This window comes from Oreochromis aureus, linkage group 18 (assembly GCF_013358895.1).
Source record: "Oreochromis aureus strain Israel breed Guangdong linkage group 18, ZZ_aureus, whole genome shotgun sequence".
Taxonomy (NCBI): Eukaryota; Metazoa; Chordata; class Actinopteri; order Cichliformes; family Cichlidae; genus Oreochromis; species Oreochromis aureus.
In genome coordinates this window covers 35359864-35381004 of record NC_052959.1, presented here as the reverse complement: position 1 = coordinate 35381004, position 21141 = coordinate 35359864, and the positions used below count along the sequence as shown (strand labels likewise).

The 21141-nt window shown below is 41.4% G+C and overlaps 2 protein-coding genes across 3 annotated transcripts; one reads left to right on the top strand and one right to left on the bottom strand.

The window, feature by feature from the left end:
- Nucleotides 1-1429: 1429 nt before the first annotated feature.
- iqub (IQ motif and ubiquitin domain containing) lies at nt 1430-8797 on the bottom strand. Its single transcript, XM_031759923.2, has 12 exons — nt 8466-8797; nt 8149-8283; nt 7747-7914; nt 7270-7445; nt 6415-6570; nt 5655-5865; nt 5395-5570; nt 4143-4313; nt 3219-3395; nt 2887-3135; nt 2616-2801; nt 1430-1711 (listed from the first exon to the last, which is right to left on the bottom strand). Exons 1-12 carry the CDS (start codon nt 8593-8595, stop codon nt 1514-1516), a joined length of 2133 nt encoding a protein of 710 aa, XP_031615783.1. The 5' UTR covers nt 8596-8797; the 3' UTR covers nt 1430-1513.
- A 2668-nt stretch (nt 8798-11465) lies between these two features.
- On the top strand, nt 11466-17088 carry LOC116336141 (golgin subfamily A member 6-like protein 6). 2 transcript variants are annotated; one of them, XM_039602167.1, is made up of 3 exons: nt 11466-11751; nt 12595-12984; nt 16392-17088. In XM_039602167.1, the coding sequence occupies exons 1-3, from the start codon at nt 11580-11582 to the stop codon at nt 16481-16483; spliced, it is 654 nt and encodes a 217-aa protein (XP_039458101.1). In that variant the 5' UTR covers nt 11466-11579; the 3' UTR covers nt 16484-17088. The 2 variants fall into 2 exon arrangements, with proteins under 2 accessions (XP_039458101.1, XP_031615788.2); XM_031759928.2 differs by having other exon boundaries at nt 11467-11751; nt 12604-12984.
- Nucleotides 17089-21141: the final 4053 nt, after the last annotated feature.

Below are 21141 nucleotides of genomic sequence, written 5' to 3'. Positions count from 1 at the left end.
TATCTGTTCTGTATGCTTTAGATACTGAATGTATCTGACAGTGGGAGTCCTTTTCTGCTCTGTGACAGTGTTGCTCCTCCTTCAGCCTCTTCCTCCTCTCATATTGCTATATTAGTTTTTTTTATAAAACTTAATCTAAACCCATCTGAAGGCCTGAAGGTCACTAACAGTCAACATTGATTTCTAGCCTCATCTTTTGTGTGCATTTTTGCATTTTTCCTAACATAAAGTGAAATATTTTAAAAATGCCTTTTAGCTTTAGTTTTTAAGATCATGGGATAAACCTAAAACACAATCTCCAAAAGAATAGAATACTGCCTACAACAGACTGCTCAATGTGTAGTTGTAAATAAAGTTCTCACTTGTAGAACTCAGCATCTCAGTCTGTTGTACGAGTCAATAAACATCTTTAGCTTTGACATAACCGGTTATAGTTGATGTTATTCAAAGACTGCGTGGGAATTTCTGTCAGTCTGGTAAAGTTTAGTGCAGGCTACACTGGTTAGTTTACAGTGAAATTTACAGTGATGCTCAATGTTTGACTGCTGCAGAGCAGCTGCGGTGTTCATGGTCAATGGTAAATTACACTGAGAGCAGCAGACATCAATTTACATTAAAGATGTTAATGCTGTTTAAATTCACTTTGAATTTACCTGTTTATAACAGGTTTATAGTGTCCAGGGGTCACAAATCAGCGACAGCTTGTGTAACATCTGTTTCTGCTCCTGGACTTGGTGAAGGATGGAGGATTGTAGCTGCCCAATGCTCGAGTGTTCTTTATGGTTTCTTTTGCTTTATGAGGCTCCAGATGTTCTCAGCTAGTAAAAAGTCTGGACTGCAGGCTGGCCAGTTCAGCACATGGACTCTCCAAGTACGCTGCTGGTTCCATAGGCACTGAGGCACCACCATCATCTGAGATGCAGGTGTTTGAACTCTGCGCTGATAATGAGCGGGTCGGCCGCCCTCCTCTTTAGTCTAATAACACATCCACATTTGCCAAAAAAAAGTTCAAATTTGAAATAATGGTCCAGAGAAGATTGCTTTGCATGATGGAGCTTTAACCTGCATTTGGACACACAAATCTGTAACTGTGAGCAGTTTTTAATTTGTTAAAATCTAAAACCAGTCTGTCTTAAATCCCGTCTCTGCTGGGATTCTGTTCTGCTGTCATTGGTAAGTGTGAGTATCATCATCTAGAAACTGAATGTCTTCTTATGGCAACTTGCGCTGATACTGAATAAGGCCCCACAGTTCACCCTGCATACCAGGCCAAAAATCAAGCTATGAATATAAAAGCTTGTTAAGCACATGACTTTTCATAAAGCTGAACATCTTGGCAAACTCAAAACATCCTCGAGATGTTTGTATGAGACATTTTAAGATGAGCCTCTACCTTAAAAATGAAATCAGAGAAATAAATGTACAAGAGTCAGAACCAACATAAGCTTTACTGTAGACTTCAAATGAAAGTTACAAGAAATATCAGGCAGAAGAAATAAAACTGCACAGAGTGTTAATGATCTGAGGTCTGAGTGATGTCTTTGGCATGCTTGACTATCGCCATGGTAATGGGCTTGGAGAAAAGTTGGTTGCCAAGGACAGCAACAGGGTGAGTATCCAGGTGCTCGGACATAATGGGAACCTGGCTGAAGTGGCGTCGAGCTTGTGCGTGTTTGCGTTCGATCTCGTGGATTAACGTCGTGTCGTATGTCTGAACACACAAACACACACAGGTGTTGGAACAGGTGGCTTAGAGAATGCATCAAGGTCAAGTCTATTTATATAGCACATTTCCAAACAGTCCATTCTGCACAAAGTGCTTAACAATGTAAAATGCCACTAAAACAAATACAATGTAAAACAATGAAATGTACATTGGAAAGTATTAGAAAATGCGCAGAGTGCCTTCAGTTACAGTGCAAATATGTAAGCTTTGTACAAAACTAAGAACAACATTCTAGCCAGAAACATGAGCAGGTGCTGTGCCAAAAACCATCAGTAACGGAACCAGTCAACAGTTCTGCTCTGATGGCTTCAGGCTCTGGATACATGTCAAACCGCAAAACGTGTAATAGACACACCGTCCATCGTGTCCATTTCACGCTTTACCTCTCCAAAACATGAAATGGACACGTATGCAGAAGTTGCATTACCAGCAGGGGGAGATAATATATAATATATTTAAAGCCAAGAAGTCGGTAATGAGCAAAAAATGCCAATAAGTACATTCCAAGGTCCTAAATCGTCAGAATCGATTAAGCTAGGGACTAATATGTATTTACTTGTAAATGTGTTACTGTCTGTTTAAACACTTTCTCTTGATTATTTTCATGTTGGCTGGAAATAAAATATCTCCCTCTGTTGCTGTTACTGCAACTTACTGTAACTTCTGCATGCGTGAACATTTCACGTTTTGGACAGGCAAAGCGTGAAATGTAGACGGTGGACTGGACGTGGTGTGCAGATACCTGCTCACAGAGATTAGCATCAAGGAGGTCGATTCAGAAGTGAAACACAGAGTCAGAGTTCCTTCTAGTGGAACCTGAGAGAGGCAGTCCTAATACAGACTTTCTCTCAACAAAAGAGACATTGATATTGTACAGACATGTACAGACCGTGTGGATGTCCTCCACCTCTAAGTGAGCTGAGGTCTCTTCTTTGGACAGCAGAATGCAGTTCCAGGGGCTCCAGTCCTTCTGACGATCCCACCGAACAAACACCAGGTTGTAGAGGTCGATGCTGGCGCTGAGGGCCGACCGGGACGCCCACACTGCTTCCACCAAGTACTGCATGTCCTGCACCTGAAATGATGAAGATCGCAGACTTCTGTAGATAAAAGAGTGAAATCAGTGGAGCTGTTCAATATACACAATGAAAGCAGTTCACCTTTAGCAGGAAGGGGATCTTAGCTTCTGCGTTGAGCCTCTGCTCGTCGTCTCTCAGCCTCATCAGGATGCTTTTGTAAAAGGTGAAGTCATCGCGAGATCTGGCTATGTTGTTGAGTCTGGCGCACTGGTGGCACTGGCGGTTCAGACTGCCGCTGGCTGACATAATGAAGTCCGTGAGGCGCAGGTAACGATGACAGTATTGGCAGAGTATCATGTCATTCTTCAGCTGGGAGGGATTCTGGGGAACCTGGGGCAGATTTTTCATTTTACATATGAAATCATATTTCAGATTGTGCTAAACATGTGAGATGAGGAGGGATGGTTGCTCACCTTCAGCAGCTTGGCCACCTCAGGGTTGAAGGCTGGAGTTTTGATGTACTGAAGTAACAGAGTACAGATCCTCTTCCTCAGGCCCTCCAACTTGGCTGATTTAACCCCTCGAGTCATTAGGTCTACCTCCCTGTCAACCAAATCCATGATGTCCCGGGTCAGCTCACACTCCTGCTCCTGTCCAATGAGCATGGAAGAAAAAACATTTCAGCGCAACTGCACTGCTCATGTAAAACAGATATTTATGTTATTGTAATGTACGTTAGTATCTCCAGGTCAGTAAAGTTGATTTGTCAAATTATGAACAGGGCAACACCAAGCACAGACTTTTATTCTGAAGGGCACTACTTGTCTGAGCTTCATATTGTATATTTGGCATTTTAAGTGCTGTTTAAAGTTGATTTTGGTGGCAGTAAATAGTTTTCTGTTGAATGTGTACACTTCTGTAATAGCCAATGTTTTGGTTATGAAAAGGTTATGTTTTATTCTAAAAATAACACTTTTGACCAAGAAGTGAAAGTCATGAGATTCAGAGTGACACAGATTATTATTAACATTCAATGGGAAAAAAACTGAAGCTCCCAGAGAAATGAACCCAGTAACCTCTTACTGTGAAGGCAGTGGTCCTAACCACTGAGCCTCAGTTTAGGGACTCATTTATGCTATGAAGCATGAGCGATTCACTTCCACTTATTTTTGATAAAAACGTAACAGCATGAGCAGCTGACCAAATGCTACAAGGCTGAAATGTTGTGTCTCAGTCTGAGTCTGACCTGAGCCCCTTTGCTGTTTGTCCTCAGCGAGTCCCTGCTTTCCTGTCCCCTCCCCATGACTGAATAAGGCAAAAGGCCCCAAAAATAATATTAAAAATAAGAGGACGACATCAGAGTACTGTTAGCTGTGAAAGAACTGTGTGTGTTTTACCTTGACAGTGTGTTTCAGTGTCATGAGGAAGTGGAGCCTCTGCTCCTGGCTGACGGTGGTCAGGCTGATGCTGTTGTACAGATCTCGCAGCTCTCGGGCTCTGATGGTGTTCTGAGTGTCAATCTCAATCAGACGACCGTCCGCTGCTCGCCTTTGATGAGGAGACGCAGACTGGAGCAGATACAGCACAGTGTTAGTACCTGTGAGACCAAACGCTCCTCTAAAGTTTGCTCTAAAAAAATACATTCCACAGTCACCTGAACCGATCCAACATTTACGGAGAAACCAGAGACTGTATATAAAAGATGGCGGTAGCCACCAAGGTCTCACCCAAGTCCTTTTTGAAAGTTGAGTGTTTTTGTGATCACCGTGTTGGTGGGGATCTGACTGGAAACTGAGGGACCCTCTATTCTGACAAACCATCCTACTTTGGCAAAACGTCCTACTGTAAGTAGTTTATGCACATGTCTGCTGTCACAGAGTAATTCCAGCACAAATTTAAGCAGCCATGATGGTTTGCCACTTAACGTTGCCCATTAGAGTATGCTTGTAGCCCATATTCATAAAGCCAGGACGGTTTGCCACTTCATTTTACCCGTTAAAGTATGTTTCTAGCTCATATTCACAAGGGTACGGCAGTTTGCCACTTAATTTCGTGTTGTGCGCATGTGTAGAAACGATGGGTAGGATGGTTTGTCAGGTAGGATGGATTTCCAGAACACCCTCCACTCTTGGACAGTCACTTAGGAAAGTGTGCAAGGTCTCTCCGATTCTAACGAGGATACGTTAAATAATGACTGATCAGATATAAAAACCAGCAGTTGAGACCATAGACTGATCAGGAAAGTCTTTCCTAATTAAGTGAGCCAAAGGAGTCATTTCCTTAAACTCCTACAGAACTGAACTGTTTTTTTTACAAGCAGAGGAGTCACCCTCTGCTGGCCATTGGAAAGAATGCAAGATCAAGTTTTCAAACTTAGAAGCTATGCCTCATAACACATGTCAGTACAGTATAAAATATTAGATCTGTGGCCAAAAATTTGCTTTACATTATGTAACGAAAGCTGAGATTCTTCCGGCACACTTTTAGATTCTGGTTGCAATCGATAATCCACAACGAACAACAAGCTTATGTGCTGACTACACACACTTAACCATGGTTCTTTTTAATGATGACTTTTCTTTGCATATAAATGATAAATTATGAAAGTGGGTTGAGAGCTGGAGTAGAGTAGGAGGAGCGACCTCTGACCTTGTCCAGGAAGTTCCTGACAGCTTTGTCGTAGTTGTTGCTGTGAACGGCGATGTGATGGCGTCCGATAGCAGCAATGAGATCCATCTCCTGGTCCAGCAGCGCGCAGAGAGCTGCTTTCCTCTCAGCTCCTCGCAGGGACGAGCTGATCCTCTGCTCCTCCTCGTTCCTCCACTCTGAGACACAAAGTTAAAATACGTAACTGCTCAGCTGCATTCACAGACATAAAGCGGTGAACTGCTCCTGCCCCTAAAGCCTACTCTCCAGAGCTTGGTACAGCAGGTTGAAGTCCTCCTGCCTCTTCGGATTCAGCCAGCGGTTTCGGCGGTCTCTCAGCTGCTCCTCTTTCTCCTCGTTCCTCCTCCTTTCCTGCATCTCCAGCCAGGCCAACCGCCGGACTCGTTCCTTCCTCAGGTGGTCCACCACCTGCTGGGCCAACCAGCGCCGAGCAAACGTCTGCAGACGGATCACCTGGGTGTGTGACGGGTCACATACTTAGTCCCACTAAATTTATTTTTTATTTAATGTTAAAAGCAACACACTGAATTTACTGTGTATATGATAACTACACACACACTGTTCTTCATCTTCTGTGATGCAGAACGAGACTGAAGACATCAAAACCTTTTCAAACACCAAAAATCTGAAAATTCAAACACCATGAATCCCTGAGATGACGAAGAAGAGCAAGATTTCACTGTAACACAGAGGGCCAGCAGCCTGAAGTTACCAGCCTCAGAAATCTGGGCATGTGTTCCCACCATAAAGCATGCTGAGCTCTAACAGCGCAGCATTGCTGGTCACATTTATATTCAGAATTCAAGGCAACACTGAATCATCACTCGCACTACGAAGCTCAAATTTGTTATTTCCTAGTTTTGATATCTTCAGTCTTGTTCTACAGAGCTGGAAACAGCATGAAAGATGAAAAACCTTTTAGAGCAGGTGTGTCCAAACATTTGGTCCAGCAGCTACTCAAAAACACTGCATTGTAACCACACATGCTCAGTGTACACTCACAGCTCTCAGCCTCCGGTCGTGGTACTCATCAGCAGTGGTGTATTTCCCTGGAGTCACCAACCTGTCGTTCATGCAGGAGACGTAGCAGCCGATGCCAGTCATCTGGGTGGAGGCATTGACTGGACACTGCTGAGCCTGAGACTTCAGCTCTACTGTCTGATGCAGCGAAAACAAACTAAATCAGGGGCTGACTGGCTTTAAGAGCACACATCTATAAACATGTAACCAAAGTTAATTACAAATAATGTGAAAGTTCGGTGAGAAGCTTCCAGACCTCCTGACTTTGTTTTGTTTGACTCGGCTGGGTTTTGTTTCAATGGAAAGTTTTTGATCAAATTCAGTCGACATAACTAACATTAGACTTGAATAAGATTACTGTAATGTTAATCTCATTGACATTTGGTGTAATAGTACTCAAGTCGTAACTAAAACTGAATTCAAACTGAAACAAATTAAGTATTGACTGTGATGGAATAAATGAAAGGAATAAGAAAAGATCCCCTGTGATGTAAAATTGACAGAAAGCTGCAGCATTGACCACATAAAACCTCGAGTGTGGAGAGTTTAAGAGATTTTAAACAAAAAAGAAAGTAGATGAATCTTTAAATGAGCACATCAGCGTGAAACAAAGCCAGAATCACACTAGCTGAACGCTGTAATCCTCAGAGGTGTTTGTGTCTGTTGGTCCAGGGAGCTCATTACACTCTCTTCTTATCTCTATAATTACATTGTTTAATTTGAACATGAAGTCTGGGTTTCCTGTGCTGATCTTTTTCATTATTTATGTAAAGACTTATTTAGTCCCAGTTTTGACTCTGATATAAACTGTGGTGCTTTTGAAGCTGTTTTCTGTACTTGTGTGTCACGGCTGAAGACCGCCACTCCTCTATCAGGTCTCCTCTTGGGCAGTGTCTGGACTGCGGCGTGATGGTACTCCACCCCCGTCAGCCGATGCCTGTAGCCACCGAGGAAGGCTTTCTGATGGCGTGGGCGCTCAATCTCCACCACCACCTCCTGAAGCACCCCCCCATCTGAGAGACAATAACTGAGGTTTTTCAAAGACGGCATATTTTTGTATGGAAATCTTTAGCTTGGCACCAGGATTAACCCAGGTCTGGCAAACTTGTTGCAGGAGTTTAGCTAAAAGTCGGTTCAAATGAATGCACGTCACATTATGATGATTCTCTCTTATCCCTATCTTTACAGTGTTATTTACTATGGAGTCTTGTAGTTTTATATAAATCAGATGTAACTCATGATCTCTTAGTGCGTTGTCATGTCTTATGGAAGCACTTTGTGTATACGGACATGAAGCAGCTTGTGTATTCGTACCTGCTTCAACTTGGACGGTGATAACATCGGGCATGCTGTCGTGCTCTAGGGGGCGAAGAGGGCGGAGTGGGTGGAAGCTTGGGTCAGTGGAGCTCATTTCCATCCGGGTGGAGCTGTGAGGCCTGACGCCGAGCTCCATCAGACTCTTGTGTTCCTCCACCGCTCTGCCTAAAAACACACTGACCCGTTAATCTGTATCCACACAGGCAGCAACTCGCAGCGACTTGGTGACCAAACATCATAGGAAATAAATGACAGTTGGAACTTCAAGTGAAAAAAACACTGGCAATGTCTGACTGACAAATGGCAGGACAGTAAAGTAAAGACACCTATGTCCACTAGTCGTCATCTTCAAAGTGCGACTCTGTAGAAAAACTTGTGGAAGTAGAGAAAGAAACAAACCGTCCAGAGAGATCTGAAGCACGTCCGCGGGGACTCGGAGCTCTGAGGCGAGGTGACGCTTCAGCTCGTGAATGCTGAGCTCGATAGCAAACGCCACCGTCATCACATGGCCCTCCGGCACCAGCACCACCTTCACTGCAACCACACACAGAGACAGAGTTTGCTATCGAGTCTGGCTGTGCTCAATCACAATCCAGAAAAACAGCATTTCAGTATTTCTCCCCTCCAGTCTCTGCTGCTGTGAAAAAGGTCACATCCTATTTATTCCTGAGTATTTATCCAAACACTGTCAGGAGCCCCAGCACACCTGGACTCACCTGAAGCCGAGCTGCCGGACCTCACCTCCTCTCCTCCCGGCTCCCCGCCGTCCTCCTCCGCGGTGTCTCCGCCTGGCTCTGTGTTTGTTTCTTTCTCCTCCTGCTCTTCGTTTCCTCTTTGCGCCGACATGACAGATTTCAGAGACTGAACTAAACTACAGCTCTTGTTATGAATGAAAATGATACAAAAGCCTTTCAAACGTCAGGTCTGACGACGGGCACGGTTCGCTTTTCTGTATTTAATGACATTATATGCGCCAACCTGGAGCTAACGCTGTGCATTAACTGGTTTCCACGGAAAAACAGTGTTTACATGTTGCTATAGCAACGACGAGCAGTCACTTCCTGTTGGAAGAAGAGTCAGAGGATTTTGTCCCTCTCATTGGCGTTTGCTTGGGTCAGATAAAAAAAAGGAGTATACCACAAACTTCACTGAAATGAAACCTCATTAAAATAAAAATCTGAAACTACTGTCTAAGAAAAAACATAAACTTAGTAAAATAATAATTCACATCAATCACAATGACACCTGGTTGTCAATCACAGACCACTAAAACGAATAGAATAGAATAGAATAGAATAGAATAGAATAGAATAGAATAGAATAGAGTAATCCTTTAATTGTACCACAAGGGAAAATTTGGTTGTGAAAGCAGCAAAAAAAAACAAAAAACCCAACAAGACATATACAAACAAACAGCACACAGAACAGAAAGAATCACGATTTATTACTTATTTATATCATGGACAATAGTTACCAAAAACAGATAACTGTACAGTTATTAAAGTTATATAAAATTAAATACAGATAAGAGGCAAACCCAGGCTGTAGTGTGAATCAGTTGCAGCGCTGATGTAAACCTCTGATACAGTCTGACAGCTGCAGGGAGGAAGGAGCTGTGGAAACACTCCTTCATGCATCTAGGACGCAGCAGTCTGTCACTGAAGGAGCTCTGTAGTTCAGCAACATTTACATGCATGGGGTGGGAGACTCTGACCATCAGAGATGTTATTTTGGCCAGAGTCCTTCTGTCTCCCACCACCTGCACTGGGTCCATTCGGTGTGTAACACTGCCAAAGCAATGCACGACTGTGTAGTTTTAAAAACTGGCAGATAAACTGATGTCTGTCTGAATGGTGTTGAAACACCAGTGTGGCTTTGTAGATATTAGGGAAATTTTCTGGGGAAAACCTGATTTTGTGAGGGCAGAAAGCATCCAGGTGAGATCTTACAGAAGCAAAAAGAGGTTCAGCAACATGTCTTTGGAGTTATTAAAGCCAGACAGACAGCACATGAACAATGTTCTTCCACTGCAGCACAATGACCAACAAATAATGTCATTAGATGAGCTCAGGTCTAGTGGGCGGGGCCAGTTTAATAGCTGAGCCAATCAAATAGTTTTGTGCTTCCACAGCAGCTCTGTCTCTGTCTCTGATCTTTACTGCTTCATTTCTCTGTTGTCTTTGTCATCAGTCCAATGACACAAGAATCAGAGGTTTAACAGTGTGTGGCTCCCTCTAGTGGATGTTGTGGAGTGTTCTGTTGTCTTTGCTCCAAAGGTTTTTGTACAGAGTTTTGGTGTTTCCTGTCACTGTGGGCTGCAGAGCACAGTAGTACACAGCAGAGTCAGACAGCTGAAGCTTCTGGATCTTCAGAGGAACTGACTTTTCTTTCTTGTTGATTTTAGCATCAAATCTGTCGTTGTTGAACTCTTCAGATTTATCTGTTGTTTCTGAGAAAGATTTCAGCATATACTTTGGGTAACTATTCACTTCTTGTTTGTACCAGAACAAATATGGATATGCATCAGTTGTTTCATATTTGCAGTAAAGTGTAATTGTGTCTCCTTCAGCAGCAATGACATCTCCTTGTTCCTGGATCACTTTGTCTTCTCCTTTACACTCTGAGGAAGAACAGAACATGCAGAGGAAGAGATGGATCAATAAACATGATTGAAGTTATTGAAAAGTTCCACAGTGTAAAATGATGAAATCTCCTCTTTCTGTCCTTGTTGTGAATCGTGTGCAGAGGAAACATGTTGATGTTTGTATCTTACCAAAGAAAAGAGCAGCAAGAATAATCCACAGCCAATGTTCCATCTGTACAACAAGGTTTCAATCAACAGGAGAAACTAGCTGATGTTCAACATTCAGTCTGAGAATTGTTCTCTTCACAGCAGCACTTATTATTGACACAATGGTTGAACACAGTGCAGAAGGAGAGCACCGCCTACTGGATGATGTCGCCCTCTGTCTCCTCTTTGAGCTGGATGTTCACTTAAACTGCTATAAATAACTTGTTGGTCTATAATATGTGAAACATATGTCAGATGTATCCTTCATTACTGATATCAAGTCATCTTGAGCAACAAACAACATTCCTGTAACAAGGTAGAAGCTGCAATCAGTTTTTGGCAGTGACTTTTATGTGTCCTTTATTTATGCAGTTAAAAAAATTATTGTTGACTTTAAAAATGTTTCTTTTAAGAGTAATCTGGCCAAGAGGACAGCTGAAATTCCAACAAATGCAAAAATAGTTCTGTAAACATATTTTAAGTGGACAAAAGGGAGCTGATTGATTATAATGTAAGTATAATAACACAGTTACAAAGATACTTGAGAAACAGGTCATTTTTAAATTTTATATATAACCCCTTTGTAATACCTGTTCACCAAAGTCTATTTAGCAACATACGTAACGATATACACATAAAACACAGAGAAACATTGGAAATCAGGTTTTGGCAGGCAATCAGTTTTTGGCACAACACCGGCTTATGAAGGCATTGGGTTCAAACTAACAATCTGTTTAAACTGAGAAAACTGATAATTGCAAAGAACCAAAAACTCAACCAGTTATAAAAACGTTTTGTTTCTGAATGATAGAAAATAAATATGCTTTCCTACTAGTAACTGATTTGGAGCAGAGTGAAATCCTCCGAGAATTAAACGGGCGGAACAAAAGGCTCAGTGTTCTTTGTCGGAACTTGAACGTGTAACACCAGGCGGAAATAAACAAAGGAAACGCGCTAATACTGTTAGCTTTCCTCCTGTGTGACTGAACGGAGAGTGAGCCGAGTGTGTGAGCCGAGTGTGTGAGCTGTGGCAGTAACAATGCCCTCAGTTCAGTATCTGAGAGAGTTTATGAACGAGCGACTAACTGCTGCTGCTGAACAAATATTCTTGGAGTTTGAAAAAACGATCGTCCAGTACGAGGAAGAGATCGACCGTCAGCGCAGACTGCTGGATATCACCTGGAAACCCCAAATCAAGCTGCACAGGACAGGTGAGTGTCCCTCTGAGGGAGGATCCTGATCACAGCTCTGCGGGACATTTATGATTGTGAGGACTTTTTGGAGATGTGAGCTAACAAAGAGCAAACAGAGGACAGGACTGCACTGTGCTCCATTCAGACAGCAGGCGCTGAAATCAGCCTGGATTTTAGTGTTCTTTATGTTCTGATTGTGTTGTCAGTAGCTTGGTTTGTTCAGACGGTCTCAGAGCGGCCTTAGCTTTGCACTGCAGTGCAACATTCATGTGGTTTCTTAGTTACAGGCATCATGACGTTGCAGCCCTCATCGTGCATCAGTCAATATACAGTTGAGCAGCTCCAGGCAGGTCCACGTGTCACTGTCGGGAACAACATCAGCACTGGCAGCATTCACACATCTATTTTTAAAAGACAACCTCTGGATATGACGCTGAGCACGTGCACTCAACTTCTTTGGTCGACCATGGCGACGTTTGTTCTGAGTGGAACCTGTCCTGTTAAACTGCTGTATGGTCTTGGCCACTGTGCTGCAGCTCAGTTTCAGGGTGTTGGCGATATTCTTAAAGCGTGGGACATCTTTATGTACAGTAGAGTAACAAGTCTTTTGTTTTTTTTTAGATCCTTAGAGAATTTGTTGCCATGATGTGCGACTTTAGACTTCCAGTGACCAGTATGAGAGAGAGCAATAACACCAAATTCAACTATCATATCTTCAATGTTGTCCCATGAAAAGATGTAAATAAATGAAAATATTTACAAAAATGTGAGGAGTGTACTCACTTTTTTGAGATACTGTATGTACTTACATGTGGTGTTATGTCATCACCTTAGTTTTCACATTGCTTTTTTCTCAATTTGTCCCTCCAGATGTCCCACAGCAGCATGTCTGTGAGGATAAGGAGGAGGAGGAGGTTCTCCCTGAGCAGCAGCTCTGGAACCAGGAGGAACCAGAACCTCCACAGATTAAAGAGGAACAGGGGGAACTGTGCAGCAGTCAGGAGGGAGAGCAGCTGGGACTGAAGGAGGAGACTGATACCTTCATGGTGACTGCTGCTGCTGAGGAAAGAGACCACAGTGAACCAGAAGCAGACAGTGAACAGCTTCCATCTCTCAGCTCTGATAACTTTTTTTATACCAAACCAAAAGACACAGAAAATATTAGAAACAGTTTCCAGTACCAAGAAGAGATCCATCAACAAAGGCAGTTGGCTGTCACCTGGAAACCAGAAATAAAGCTCCACAGAATAGGTGAGTCAGTCTCAGGGAGGATCCTATCAGGAGGCTCAGAGGAGCAGGTCATACAGATCCATAAAGAAACAGTCAAATGTCTGTAGCTCAGTTGGCAGAACAGTTCACCTACTAACTGGAAGGTTTTGTCGAACCCCGTCTGGTCCAGTCTGCATGCCAGATATCCTTGGGCAAGTTACTAACTAAGAACCAGGCCATTTACCAAATGTAATATAATAGGATACTCTCATAGCCTGGATAATAGGCTATGGGAGTAATGCTACAGAAAATTGTTTATCTTGTAATTTATCATCACAAGCTGCATGCATTTAAACCTTACAGGTTACTCATTGTATTCAGATCTGACATCCCAAATATAGGTCATCTGGAGAGATGGAGCTATATAACCTTTTTTCTAATTTTGATATTATATCCATCCATCCGTCCATCCATCCGTCCATCTATCTTCCTTCTTCTGCTTATCCAGGCCCAGGTCGCGGGGGCAGCAGGCTAAGCAGAGAAGCCCAGTCCTCCCTCTTCCCAGCCACCTCCTCTAGTTTGTCTGAGGGAACACCAAGGCGTTCCCAGACTAGCCGAGAGATATAATCCCTCCAGCATTTCGTGGGTCTGCCCTGGAACCTCCTCCCAGTGGGTCATGCCCAAAACACCTCACCCAGGATGCATCCTTATCAGATGCCCGAACCACCTCACTTGCCTCCTTTTGATGTGAAGGAGCAGCGACTCTACTCTGGGCACTTTCAGATGGCCGCACTCCTAACCCTACCTCTAAGGGAGAAAGCAGCCACCCTTCTGAGGAAACCCATTAACATTGCTTGTATCCACGATCTCGTTCTTTCGGTCACCACCCACAGTTCATGACCATAGGAAGGACCATAGGAAGTGTAGGAACGTAGCTCGACCGGTAAATTGAGAGCCTTGTTTTCACACTCATCTCTCTCCCTTTACCACGACGGACCGGTACATCATCTGCATCATTGCAGCCGCAGCCCCAATCCGTCTGTCGATCTCCTGATCCATGAACAAGACCCTGAGATACTTAAACTCCTCCATTTGGAGCATGAACTTGTCCCTGACCCAGAGTGGGCACTCCACCCTTTTCCGGCTGAGGACCCTGGCCTCAAATTTGGAGGTGCCGATTCTCATTCCCACCGTTTCACACTTGGCTGCGAACTGTTTCAGTATGAGCTGGAGGCCATCACCCAATGAAGCCAACAGAACGATGAGATTCTGAGACCATCCAAGTGAAAGTTTTCCACCACTTGGCTACGCCTAGAAATTCTGTCACATTATTACAATGAATTGTAAATAAAACAACTTAGATGCAGTTGAAGTGCAGACTTTCAGCTTTAATTCAGTGGGTTGAACAAAAAGATTGGATAAAAATGTGAGGAACTAAAGCATTTTTAACACAATCCCTTCATTTCAGGGGCTTAAAAAGTAATTGGACAAATTAAACAACTGAAAATAGAATATTTATTTCTATTTTTTATTGAAAACCCTTTGCTAGCAATGGCAACCTGAAGTCTTGATCTCATGGAAATCACCAGATGTTGGTTTCTCGTTTCTACTGCTCTGCCAGGCCTTTACTGCAGCGGCTTTTGGTTCACTTGTTTGTTTGTGGGCCTTTCTGGTTGAAGTTTAGTCTTCAACAAGTGAAATGCTCAGTTGGGGTTAAGATCAGGTGACTAAGTTGGTCATCCAAGAATATTCAATTTCTTTGCTTTTATAAACTCCTGGGTGGTTTTGGCTGTATGCTTTGGGTCATTGTCCATCTGTATTATGAAATGTCACTCAACCGATATGACTGCATTTAGCTGGATTTGAGCAGACAGTATGTCTCTGAACACATCAGAATTCATTCAGCTGCTTCCGTCCTGTGTCACATCATCAGTAAACACTAGTGTCCCAGTGCCGCTGGCGGCCGTCCACGTCCAAGCCATCACACTGCCTCTGCCATGTTTTACAGATGTTTTACAGATGATGTCCAAAGATTGTTTTCCAAAACTGTTCTGGCTTTTGTTTTTTTTTTTAAATCTTTTAGCAAAGTCCAATCTAGCCTTTCTATTCTTGAGGCTTTTGAGTAGCTTGCACCTTGCAGTGAACTCTCTGTATTTACGTTCATTCAGTCTTCTCTTTATGATAGACTTGAATATTGATACGCCTCCTGGAGAGTGTTGTTCACTTAGTTGGCTGCTGTGAAGAGGTTTCTCTTCACCATGGAAATTATTCTGCGATCATCCACCCCTGTTGTCTTCTGTGGACGTCCAAGTCTTTTTATCTTGCTGAGTTCATCAAAGAACTTGCTGAGTTCTTTCTCAGCATGTACCAAACTGTAGATTTTGCCACTCTTAATATTGTAGCAATTTCTCAGGTGGGTTTTTTCTGTTTTATTCTGTTATCAGATTCAGGATGTACAGTGCAGTTTTCATCCTGGTCTTCGGATGCTGGCTCTTTATCCTCTTGAAGCTATTCGAGGGTGTGTGGGAGTTTGCCCAAAAGTCTACAGTGCTTTGTGGACTTGGAGAAGGTATTCAACTGCAGTCCTTGGGGTGTCCTATGAACGGTGCTTTGGAACTATTGGCTCTCCAAAAAGTTACTTTCCTGGATGATTGAGAATGCATCAAGACGAACTATTAGCTATTTTGCCATTGTCAAAGGGCAGTTAGTCCCTGTACAGCTGCCCTGAGAACTTGGTCCATGTTGGCAACAATAAGTTGGACTCATTCCTGGTGGATGATGGCTTCCAGCAGTGCTGCCCTTCATCACCAGTTCTACTCTACATTCTACTTTTATATCATCAGGACTTCTTGGTACAGCCATGTGGTAGAGAGTCTCAGGTTTGGTGGTCCCAGAATCTTAACTGTGTGTTCAACAGACAACTTGTTTCTTTTGGTGGTGTCTTGATGCACTTTGCAGCTGTAAGTCACCTGGTGCAGAGTGTGAAACAGCGGAAATGAGAATTTAGCGTCTCCAAGCACAAGGCTTTTCAGCCGGACAAGGGTGGGGTGGCCACTTCCAGACCAAGGCAGACCCACGACATGATGGCCTGGGAATGCTTCAGTGTCACCCGGAAGAGCTGGAGAAGATGACCAGGGAGAGGAAGCTCTGGGCTTCTCTGCTACAGCAGTGGACCTGGATACATTAAATTTTTCTGTTCTTAGGTGCATTTAAACACTAATTATACAGCTTACATGTTGAGGAGAACATGATGAGAGGTATAAGTTGGCAACAAATTTTGTTCTGCCATTATTAAAAATCTTGATTTCTGTATCTGTTGTTACTCACACTGATGCAACAAAACGGTTTATGTGAGCAGCATACTCTGTATAATCCATGTGCTTAAGTTTAATGTATTTGTTTATATGTATTTTTATTTCATTGCACTAATTTTTCAATTTTTTCTCCAGACACCCCACAAGAGCACGTCTGTAAGGAGGAAGAGGAGATTCTCCCTGAGGAGCAGCTCTGGAACCAGGATAGGAGATCCAGTCTGGACTAGGAGGAACCAGAACCTCCACAGATTAAAGAGGAACAGAAGGAACTGTGCAGCAGTCAGGAGGGAGAGCAGCTGGGACTGAAGGAGGAGACTGATACCTTTATGGTGACTGCTGCTGAGGAAAGATACCACAGTGAACCAGAAGCAGGCAGTGATCTGCTCATCACTAACACATCTTGTCTAGCAGTGAGCCATGATCAGGAAGGAAGCACTGACGATGCACAAAACTTTCCACAGAGTCAGTCTAACACTAACACAGGTAAAAAGTCTTTAAAATGTGATGGCTGCAGAAAATCCTTTACACATAAGTCCCGCGTGACTTTACATAACAGAATCCACACAGGTGAGAAGCTGTTCCTTTGCACAACATGTGGGAAAAGATGTAGTCTAAAGGATCCTTTGTTAGACTGTGTGACAGTCCAAGCAGCTAAAACTACACATCTCTGTAAGACCTGTGGTAAAATGTTTTCTAATGCATCAATACTTAACAGGCATAAAATAATCCACTCTGATGAGAAGCAGTATTCCTGCAAAACATGTGGGAAAGGTTTTCACTATAAACACCATTTAGTTGTCCATTTGAGAGTCCACACAGGGGAAAAGCCATATATTTGTAAAACATGTGATAAAAGATTTACAGCGTCGTCCTCACTTAAAAAACATTCATGGCTCCACTCAGGTGAGACACCTTACTCTTGTAAAACATGTGGGAAAGGGTTTGCTACGACATCTTCATTTACACTACATTCAAGAATCCACGCAGGTGATAAGCCATACTCTTGCAAAACGTGTCGGAAAAGTTTTTCCACCAAATCGTCGCTTAAAATACATTCAAGAAGCCACTCAGGTGAGAAGCCGTATTCCTGCGAAACATGTGAAAAACGGTTTTCCACAACATCATCGCTTAAAATGCATGCAAGACTCCACTCACGTGAGAAACCATATTCCTGCAAAACATGGGAAAAGTTTCCATCTAAATCGATTTGAATATCAATACAAGAACTCACACATGTGAGAAGTCGTAGTCGTGAACTATTTATAGAGAAGACAAAGTCAAGCTTTTTGACTTTTTGTCCTCAAACAATCAAGCAGCGATTGTCTGACTTTATTACTTTACTAAGATAATTCTGGTAAACCTGTTTTTCCTTAATGTCAGACTGTAAGTCATGTTAAGACTTTCGAATTCTTCAGTAAAAATATTATGAATCTTATTTTATACTTCTTTTTTTCCAAAATGAAACATTTTCAAATATGTTTTACATTCATTATTAAGGGGTTTGGTTTGTTTTTTGGGTTGTTGTTTTTTTTTTTTTTCAGAGATGTCTGCAAAAAAGCTTCTTGCCAAGTGTTCTGGTAATTCGAGGTAGATCACTGTGCTATAAACTAAGTTTAGCATGGCCAGACATTGATTATGTCATCAGTGTGTTTCAGCATATCTAAGTGAATGTAACCTTCTTGTAAAATGAGTATTTGTAAAGATTAAACAGCTGCCAAAGTTCATTGTGTCTTCACGTATTGATTATTGTAACGCTCTCCTTTCTGGACTACCAAAGAAAAGTTTTAGAGGTTTACAGATGGTGCAAAATGCAGCTGCTTGTATTTTAACTAAAACTGGAAAACTTGAGCACTTTACCCCTTTACTGAAATCCCTTCATTGGCCACCTTGACAGGTTCGAGCAGATTTTAAGGTCCTGCTGCTCACCTACAAGGCTTTAACTGGTTTGGCACCTTCATACCTCTCTGATCTTTTTCATCTTTATGTTCCATCCCGTGCTCTCCGATCTCAGGATTCTGGCCTTTTAAAAGTTCCTAGAGCCAGAAAAATGACTACTGGGGAGTGAGCTTTTTCTTTTCATGCCCCACTTTTTGTGGAACAGCCTCCCTCAAGATATTAGGCAGGCATGCTCTGTGGAGGTTTTTAAAACTAAGTTGAAGACCCACTTGTTCACCCTAACCTGCATGTCTTAATTCTATGCCTTTTAGGGTTTGTTTGTTTTTTTTTTAATTTTTAGTGTTTTTAACTTTTATTATGTTTTTAACTTTCTATTGTGTTTTTAACTTGTATTGCTATTCATCACTTTTATTTATTTATCTCTTGGGATACACATGGGATACACGGCATTGTTGGTACGGTTACCCCTACCAGGCCATGTGACAGAACTGGCCTTCTACTGGTCGCTCATGTTCTCCCAGTTCACCGACTTTAAAAGGAAGGACTACCTGATCATGTTCATCACTTATTTTTTGTATTATTTTTAAAGCACTCACTGTCAGTTTGTCAGCTGGTGTTTTCATGACAGCTTTGAAGCTGCAGAGGAAGACAGAAAAAGATCCACACCTAAGTATAAAGGAGCTGATATTGTTTTATTTATTTTATTTTGTTTCACAAATGGTACAGCAGTAATTCATTTCCCATACACAACCTTCCTTTCAATTAAAGTAACACTGTTTCCATGCATGAAAAGGAGCAGGAAGAAGAATAAATTCTTATTGACACCTGCCCCCTATCTGTGACAATACAAGTAGGCAACCAAAATTACACTCTGACAATATTCTGCACAAAACAAAACAAAACAAAACAAAAGAAACAGAACAATATACTCAACAATGAGCAATACCACTAAATATCAAACTAAAAGGATAATTGTTTCTACAATTCTGTTATTTTCAACTTCTTCATACTGGTTTATCATTTTATTCTTATAGCAGATTTTAAATTGAGAAACATTTGTACAACACTTAAGATGATCATTGAGAGAATTCCAGTTTCTTATGCCTATGACTGTTGGACACATTTGCCTTTGTGTGGTTCGAGCAAACCGATGCTTAAAATAAAACTTCCTTCTGCTGTCCCCATTTTCTGAACACAATACAAATTGTCAAGAGATTTATTCTAAATGACACTTCTTCAGCTGAGAGTCTAAGAGTGAAGACACACACACGCTTGCAAGGGCGGTCACAGAGCGCTCACACGAGAGTGGGGACCCTGTGATTAGCGCTCTGTTACTGCCCTGGTCTTTATTTATATACAAAAATAATTCAATAGTGAATACGTCTGTTCATAGACAGAGCAATGTTAGTGCGTATGCAGGTGTATGTGTGTGTTGTGGGACTCAGAAGGGACTGAAGATAAGAGTGGTTCAGCTCTTATTATCGCTGTGGGAAGAAACTAAGAAAGAGAACAGAACAAATTTTTGTAGTGAACAACAGTCTAACACGTCAAAAGGTCATCATGCAGTATCCTATCATATGCAAACTTATATCATTAAAGGTTATACTGACTACTAAGTACAATTTTCTATTGACACAAATAAACTTTGTAACTTAAGAGGTAGTGTTTTATTTTTTGCCCTAAACATAATAATTAATGTCTGTAATTTCACTATATCTTCTAGTTTTAATAATTTCGATTTTATAAACAAACTATTAGTGTGTTCTCTATATTTAACATTATACATAATTCGAAGCGCTCTCTTCTGTAATAAATATAATGGTTTCATATTAGTCACGTGTGTATTCCCCCCTACTTCAACACAATAACTCAGATAGTGTAGAAACAATGAAAAATATATTATTCTCATTGTCTTGTAATCTAATATATATCTTACATTACCCATGATATAAATACTTTTAGCCAACTTTTTTTTTAACATGTTCAATATGAGATTTCCATGTTAACTTGTCATCCACTATTACACCCAGAAAACGCAATTCTGTCACTCTTTCAATTAATACTCTATAGATAATACTATCTCTTCCTCCTTTACACGGTTTCCGAATATAATAAACTTAGTTTTTTCCAAATTCAGCGATAACTTATTTACATCAAACCATTTTTATTTTTTTTTTATTTCAATAACCATAATTTTAGCCAGTTCTTTCAAGTTTTCTCTGGAACAATAAAAATTTGTATCGTCTGCAAACAAAACAAAATCTAACATTTTTGACACATCACAAATGTCGTTTATATATAAATTAAAAGTTTTGGTCCTAAAACAGAACCACATTCTATTTTCATTCTATCAGATGAATTGCCTAAACACTGCACAAACTGAAACCTATTATCTAAATAACTGCTTAACCAGTTCAATACTATTCCTCTCACACCATAAGTACTTAACTTGGAAATTAAGATGGAGTGTTGCAGAGTGTCAAAAGCTTTTTTTTAAATCAATGAATACCCCTATAGTATATTTATTATTATGTGTTGCTGATGAAATGTCTTCAGTAGTATTTTTAATGCTATTGCTGTTGATCTGTTCCGTCGAAATCCGTACTGACTTTCACTTAACAGTTGATGTTTTTCAATGAAACTATCAAATCTTTGTGCAAAGAGTTTTTCAAGCACTTTAGAAAACTGTGATAGCAATGATACTGGTCTATAATTATTAAAACTATGTCTGTCTCCTGATTTATAAAGAGGGATACCTTTTGCCACTTTCATTCGGTCAGGAAATACACCCGTATAAAATGAGAGATTAAAAATATAACAGAGAGGTTTGATTATACAATCCAAGGTCTTTTTTACGATGACCATGTCTAACCCATCACAGTCAGTGGATGTCTTGTTTTTAGATTTTGCTACAATAGCTATGATTTCTTTTTCAGTGATTTCCCCTAAAAACATAGACTGTACCACTCTGTCATCATCCTGTTTTCTA